The 6759-nt window shown below is 37.9% G+C and overlaps 1 protein-coding gene across 1 annotated transcript; it reads left to right on the forward strand.

The window, feature by feature from the left end:
• Nucleotides 1-241: 241 nt before the first annotated feature.
• Nup188 (nuclear pore complex protein Nup188) lies at nt 242-6658 on the forward strand. Its single transcript, XM_018521741.1, has 6 exons — nt 242-291; nt 484-700; nt 803-1270; nt 1346-1470; nt 1567-2095; nt 2175-6658. The coding sequence occupies exons 1-6, from the start codon at nt 263-265 to the stop codon at nt 6582-6584; spliced, it is 5778 nt and encodes a 1925-aa protein (XP_018377243.1). The 5' UTR covers nt 242-262; the 3' UTR covers nt 6585-6658.
• The last annotated feature ends 101 nt before the right edge of the window (nt 6659-6759 follow it).

The raw sequence follows: 6759 nt of genomic DNA on the forward strand, positions 1-6759 counted from the left end.
GCATGTGCGAAATAAAACGACACCGTTAACAACACTTGCTGCTCTCTACTTCCTTTATTCATTATCGCCCGCCAAGGCGCCAACGTCAGATTTAAGGTTATGTAGTATAGTACTGCTATTAATTTATATATAAGTTAAAAGCCATTAGGATTGTAAAATAGAAAATATTTTCTTACGACCACACGTGATTTATTTATTTACTTGTACAAAAACTGCAAATTTTGACAGAATTTTGAAAAAATACGGTGATAATATTTTCAACATGGAAGTAGCTCCAATGGGCAATTTGCCGTAAGTATAAATATATTTTTGTCTTGTATGATTTTGGAAAATATCTTGAATATTTTGAAAGAAACAAAAATGTTAATTTTATCAATATTATTTTGCTAATATCATTTTTCTTTTACAATGATTCATAAACGGTCTGTTTATATCAGAACACGATATAAAAAAAATAATTAAATAATAATTATTTACGGAAAGTTGTAGCAAAGATTTATGGTCTATCATATCTGGTACAACATGCTGTTGTGCTAAAGAAACTGTTGAAGAAGAAATAAAAAATGCCACTGTTTTACTCAAAGAAGGGCTTCAGTTTTTTAAGCCGTATACAGATGCATCATTGCAAAGCATTTCGAAAAGAGATCCACCCCCTCTACAGCAAATGTATGATTTGATTAATAAACTTGCTCCACTCCTTGTAAGTATATTGTTTTATATTTGCATAACAAACAGTTTTATAGATTTTATATTTATCACAACTTAATTTTAATACCTATATCATATTTTTAATTTATTCAAGAACTTGGATGCCACAATTACCTGGGATCTGGTATGCAATTTCGTGTCGTACGAATATAGAAATTGCGCAGAGACCTTTGCATCGCAGCTCTCGGATCTTACTTCTATAAGAGCACTAATCGATGATATTTGGAATTTTTATTATTCGGAAAGAGTGACTTTGATAAAATGCCTTAAACTTATGATTGAATATAAAGATAACAAAAGGCATCCTCATCACAAAGAATTTGGAAAGTTTCTCAACGAGATTCTAATAGGAAATCTGCTTGAATCTATACGAAAACAAATAGAAGCATTGAAGTTTGTGAATTCTCCTACACGGTCGCAATTCTGTACAGAAAATCATTTACATCAATTATATAATAGTACTTTAATTGAAATGCGTGAGTTACTTCATATATTGACTGTGATTGTACATGATGTACATATTCCTAGTTACGAATTTGCCAAGTTTTATGGTAGCATTGGGGTAAGAGATTTGTATTTAAATTTTTCATATTTTTAGAACATTAGAAATTTTGCTTAAATAATAAACATTTTTTAGGGAGAACCTAGACGATTAGTCAGTACAAAAAGTCATGAAGATAAAGAAGCTATCACTAAGAAGATTGAAGAGATACAGTACAGTCAAATAGCACTATTACTTGTAACATTGGATGTAGACAAACAGTAAGTTATTGTCATATAGTTACTTTGTATAATTAAAATTTTTATTGTGATAATATTATATGTATATGAGTTTTATTTTATTTTTGTGTCTTTTAGTACTGGTATGGATGACTGGATAAATGATGTCAGAAGTAATATGCAAGACATTTTTGAACATAAATGTGTTCGTGAAAGTTCACCACAAGATGGACCGTTACTCTTATCGTGGATGCTAGCAAATTATGCGATTGATCCGGACAATATAGACACATTAATTCGTTTCAGACCGTTTGGCATCAAAGCCATACAACTTGACGTATTTGAGTATCTGCGAGATTTGATAAACTGTGAAATGTTTCAAGAAGAGACTCATTATGCTGAAGTCGTACGAAGCAGCGTTTACAATCTTTTATCCTTGATGTGCGTCTTTATGGACGAAGATCGGTTAAGTGCTTTAAATGGTATTTTCGATGCCCTGGCTGCCGTAGTCAAGTTTCCAGAATGCTCAACTAGATTCTGGGCTGAACAAGATGACGGTTTATGGTCGATTTATAAAGTTGCCAAAGAACTATATCCGTACAAATTCGAACCGTTAACCAAGATAGCTATTGGTCTGGCATCCACAACAATTACGAGTGCCAAAAAGGTAACATATAATTATACATATTGAATTTGTTTCATCAAATATTTAATGTCTCATATGAAATCAATTATTCTTTATTTAGATTGCGTCGGAGTTGAATAATCTACAATCTCTGAAAATAGAGGTTTCTCGCCAAAGAGATTATAGTAAACCATTGCAGCCATATAAAGCGGATTGTATAATTCAAGAGAACTCATTTACTATAGCTAGCAATTGTGTGCGCGAGAAAATTAATGTGTTATCTAATGAGAAAGAAGTAGTATTGTTTCATACAAAGGCGAATTATTGGAACGCTTTGCATCATAAAATGGAACAGTTATTTTCTCAAGCAAGTCGTGGAATTACAAATATCACAGTGAATGGTGATAATTTACCAGAAAATGTTCGTCTAGGCCTAAAATTGTTGGAAGCATTATTGGCTAAAGATATTGAGATACCATCAAGCATGGTTACTCCTACAGAACTAAGTTTTGAAATTATTAATCGATTCTCATATCCAGCACTGCCAACGAACCTGTATAAAATCGTTGCTGTATGCATCAGCATTTCATCAAAATTGGTTTTGAGGTATCCCGAAGACATTCTCTCGCGAACACGATCCGGTGTTTATCCAAAATTTAACAATTGGAATCAAAAACCGTTATACTTTGCGGAAGCGATTTCCTTCGATGGTGGTCTCATCGCGTCGTGGCTATCAGGAATAGAAACCATCGAACATACGTATCCTATTCTGTGCGCGTTCCTAGACACATTGTACAATTATCTAATCGCGAAGCACAGTAAAGAGGCCATGTACACTATTGAAATACCGGGCATGGTATTTCTGCTGCAAGCTGTATTGCCCAAGCTGGACTCGTGGTATTTTGAATCAAACGCAGAAAGAATCGATTTATGGCTGAAGAGTATGTTTTGTATTCATCGAGCTCTGGATTCAACTTTACCTAAAGATGATATTCGCAACGAATTACAGCTTGTTGTAGTATACAGTTTGCTTTATTTAGAGCCGCGTCACGCACTGCTGAAATTACTTCGAACAGGCGAGCGCACGTTGCACAATAAAATGATTTCAGAGACAAATTGGATCAATGGAAAAGGATTCAAGACTATCAAAAGTGTAGAACTAGCTCTGTCGATAGTCAATCGATTATTAATGTTCAGAAAATCTCTGGGTCTAGAACTTGGTGACAGATCGCCTCTCGAAATTGCTTTGTACTCCTCTCCGAGAGTACCTAACGGACTTCTTATAGTACCAACAATTGTTAATTATCTGTATGTTTGGTTTAGTCCTTCATTGCAGAAAATGGCTGTAAGATTACTGAAGAAATTTGCGGAGGAATTTTCCATGTCTTTGCTCGTTTGCATGGGAATGGACGGAACATCTATAAGAGAAACCTTCGCGTTTCGATTAACTTTACCAACATGCGCGATTGAAGTCAAAGTCGCTATTTTAGAATTGGTTGCCGTATGTCTGGAGAAACAACCTGGCTTGACGGAAGCTCTTTTTAACATTATGCATCAAGCAGAACGCAAAAGAATCTTCCCACGTCCAGCCGACGAATTTCTTACTGAGGGTTGTAGTCAATTTTTGGATTCATATTTAGAACGAATGTATAAGGAAGACGATATCGTGTGTGATAAATTGTACGACAGCACAATGACAGTATTGCGCGCCATGTGGTATCATAGAAATGAAATCCTTGTCAATTTCTTTCGGAAGCGAGAGAAATTCTGGAGCCATCTATTCGCGCCGCTTTTTAAAACTTTAGTGGCGGGTGCGAAGGGCTATTCTCAGTTGTTAGATGTAATTACATTGGAATTGTACAAAAGCCCATTATTAGAGAATAATTTTTCAAAAAGTTTAAAAGAACTGTTGGATAAATCTAAGGATCATTGGAAAAAATTAGCTATGTATGTTCTCGATGTTCCTCCAAACAATGAAAACGAGAAAGAACAGCATACAAAGCAAGACAGACTAATAGAACCATTGTACGAAATTAATTTAGAGTCTTGGTATCACTTTATCGTTATGCTCACCGACGATCGAACGGCGAAAAATTATCCGATTAATGTAACACAGGCACATCTCCTAACTCAGTTGGCCTTGGATTCTCTATTGGAGCGAGTGAAGGAACCTAATGATTCCAGTAGTGGCAAGATTCCGATGTTATTGGCTTCTTTATCTCTGAGATGTATTACCTCTTGGAAACAGATGTGCGTTGGTGACTCGAGAATTTTTAAAACCAGACTATCGCAGCTGACGCAAGAGATAGCGCAAACTTATCGCGGTTTTGGAAAGGCCCTACGGCAGACAATGATATCGTTACTTCTTGGTTGCGTGCAACTGGTCAAAAGTACTTTAGCCGAAGATTCGGCAAGTCTGGAATATCTTTTAGCGCACTCTTGCACGATCGCTATTTATGAATTAGAGGAATTGAAGAAAGCTGCCCTTCAATTGGAACATCGAAAACAACAATTTTCTGTCACTCTTAAAACTGATGAGAAAGATACACAGAAGAAGGCTGATTGTCACAGCGTGGAGACACTCCGTGGTATACGAGAGAGTCTACCGGCGACGTTAGCTATCAGCATGGTGACGCAATTGTTACGATCATATGTTGAACGGAATGCAAATTTCAAGCATCGTCTAAGAGCTAGTTGTGTGCAACTTCGTCAGATGATACCTGAATTGATGGTATGCGTCGGTTATACTCTTCAGAAATATCCTTATCTGAAGTTTAGTACAGCGGCTCTGAGTTTGTTAGGCGTTATATCGCGTTCACCATATTGTCCATATCCTATCAACGATAATGACATCGCGAAACTCTGGCTGAGCTTGATTCCACCAACAGACATCTCCAATAGTATGCTCGACTCGTTGTATAATGACTCGGTAAATGGTCAATGGCGTTGCCAGGATTGGTGGCCATTGTACACACTGGGCTTGGAATTTCTGATAGGCCTGGTCAGCAGCGAAACGCACATGATGTTTGTTAATCATGTGGTTGTTTTCTTAAATTCTCACGAACACCAATTAATGGTGGTATCTACATTATTGAGACACACTGCCGATCTGCTAGCCGCCGATCTAATTCAATCACTGGTCGCTCTTATACATGCTACTGCCACGCAAATATACATTTGGAATGCAATTCAACCAAGTGTTCGCGAAACTCTTATTAAATGTATGTATCTGGCATACGATAGTACGGTGAACCTGCTGCTGAGACCGCGGATACTTAAATTCATCATTGACGGTATCAGCGTGGAGAGTGCCGAAGAGCTCGAGTCTTGCGATAGTCGGTTACCCAGTGGTGAACTGAAACTGTTGGTGAACAAACTGATTGTTATAAATACAACCTGCGCGTTAAGCTTCGTCCACTTCTCACCCAAGTTGAACACTCTGGTGGATACGATATATACTCAGGATTACTGGTACACGCCAATGGCCGAGATGAACTTTGGGCCTCCGCAAATGAGCATGAGCTCCGGCCCGCGGCTTACTTATGGTACAATAATTAGTTCGACACAGCTGTTTACCCAGGCTCTTCACTCTCGTTCGCAGCCCGTTGCTGCTTCATTACCCGCATCTTCAACGTCACAGCCTGGACGCGAAGACAAAACAGATTCTGCAAAGAAAGAATGGGAACGTGCCGCACCAGAAAATCTTCGTCGCATGCATACGAGTAAGGATTTACGACGAATAATTCACGCGGCCTCTGGTTCAACTTCCAGAACGTCTAACATTGGCAGAGAATTCCTAGGATACGTCAGTGGTCTAGATGTCACAGTGCCATTACTTAGTAGTCCTAGACTCGTGCGTCGACCGTATGACCCATTAATATGCGAAAACACTATTCTTTCAAGAGCAACTGCTTTGGCAACTGGTAGACACGTCACGAAGAGTAGCAGTGGAGCTGCTGGCGCTCCGGGTAACGGTAGCCCAATCGTAGCAAGAAATCACAGATTTAGTGATCCATGGTTTGAGTCCATGGATGAGAATAATACACGATTAGCGTTGGAAATCAATCTTATCCTGATATTGTCACAGGCTCTGGAAGGAGTAAAAAGCCCCAGGCTCGCTTTGCGAGATCGTCAGCTCATAGCACGGGAGACCGCTACTGAACTAGGAGTTTTCTTCGATTTTCTCGAACACCGCGGTACTCCCGATATCTGGCAAGTAAAGGGTTCCCTCATAGATGCGGATACAAGAAGTTCCAGAACGATTCAAGATACAAGTGATCCGACGCAAACAAATTTACCAGCGAGACTTCAAAAGAACAGTACTATTGACAAAGCACCAGTGTGCTCGCCCGACCACGAAAATTCTTCAATGGAGATGAACGGAACTGAAACACAAGAGAAAAGACTTGACGATAGTGTCCTCACTACTGGCGTTTTCAAAACGAATGTCAGCAGTGTACAATTCTTACCATTAATGGGAAAATTACTTAAGACAGTTGTTGAGTCGTTGGATTCGGCACAATTTCGATAAACAGTATTTTTCAAACATAGTTCTTGATATACATATATAACTCATTCTCAAATAATGTGTGAGAATTCAGAATTCGAAAACTAAATCTACTAGAATGATGAATATAAGTAAATATTATAAATAAATATCAAGAGCTACGTTTTTAAACATTAAAAGCTATCATTTTTTTTATATG

Source organism: Trachymyrmex cornetzi, unplaced genomic scaffold (assembly GCF_001594075.2).
Source record: "Trachymyrmex cornetzi isolate Tcor2-1 unplaced genomic scaffold, Tcor1.1 scaffold99, whole genome shotgun sequence".
NCBI lineage: Eukaryota > Metazoa > Arthropoda > Insecta > Hymenoptera > Formicidae > Trachymyrmex > Trachymyrmex cornetzi.

What these genes read in the sequence shown, in the direction of transcription:
- Nup188 (XM_018521741.1), top strand. Translation starts at nt 263, where the DNA reads ATGGAAGTAGCTCCAATGGGCAATTTGCC. An exon ending in GCTCCAATGGGCAATTTGCC is followed by an intron (nt 292 to 483) that starts GTAAGTATAAAT and finishes ATTTACGGAAAG; the next exon opens with TTGTAGCAAAGATTTATGGT. An exon ending in ATAAACTTGCTCCACTCCTT is followed by an intron (nt 701 to 802) that starts GTAAGTATATTG and finishes AATTTATTCAAG; the next exon opens with AACTTGGATGCCACAATTAC.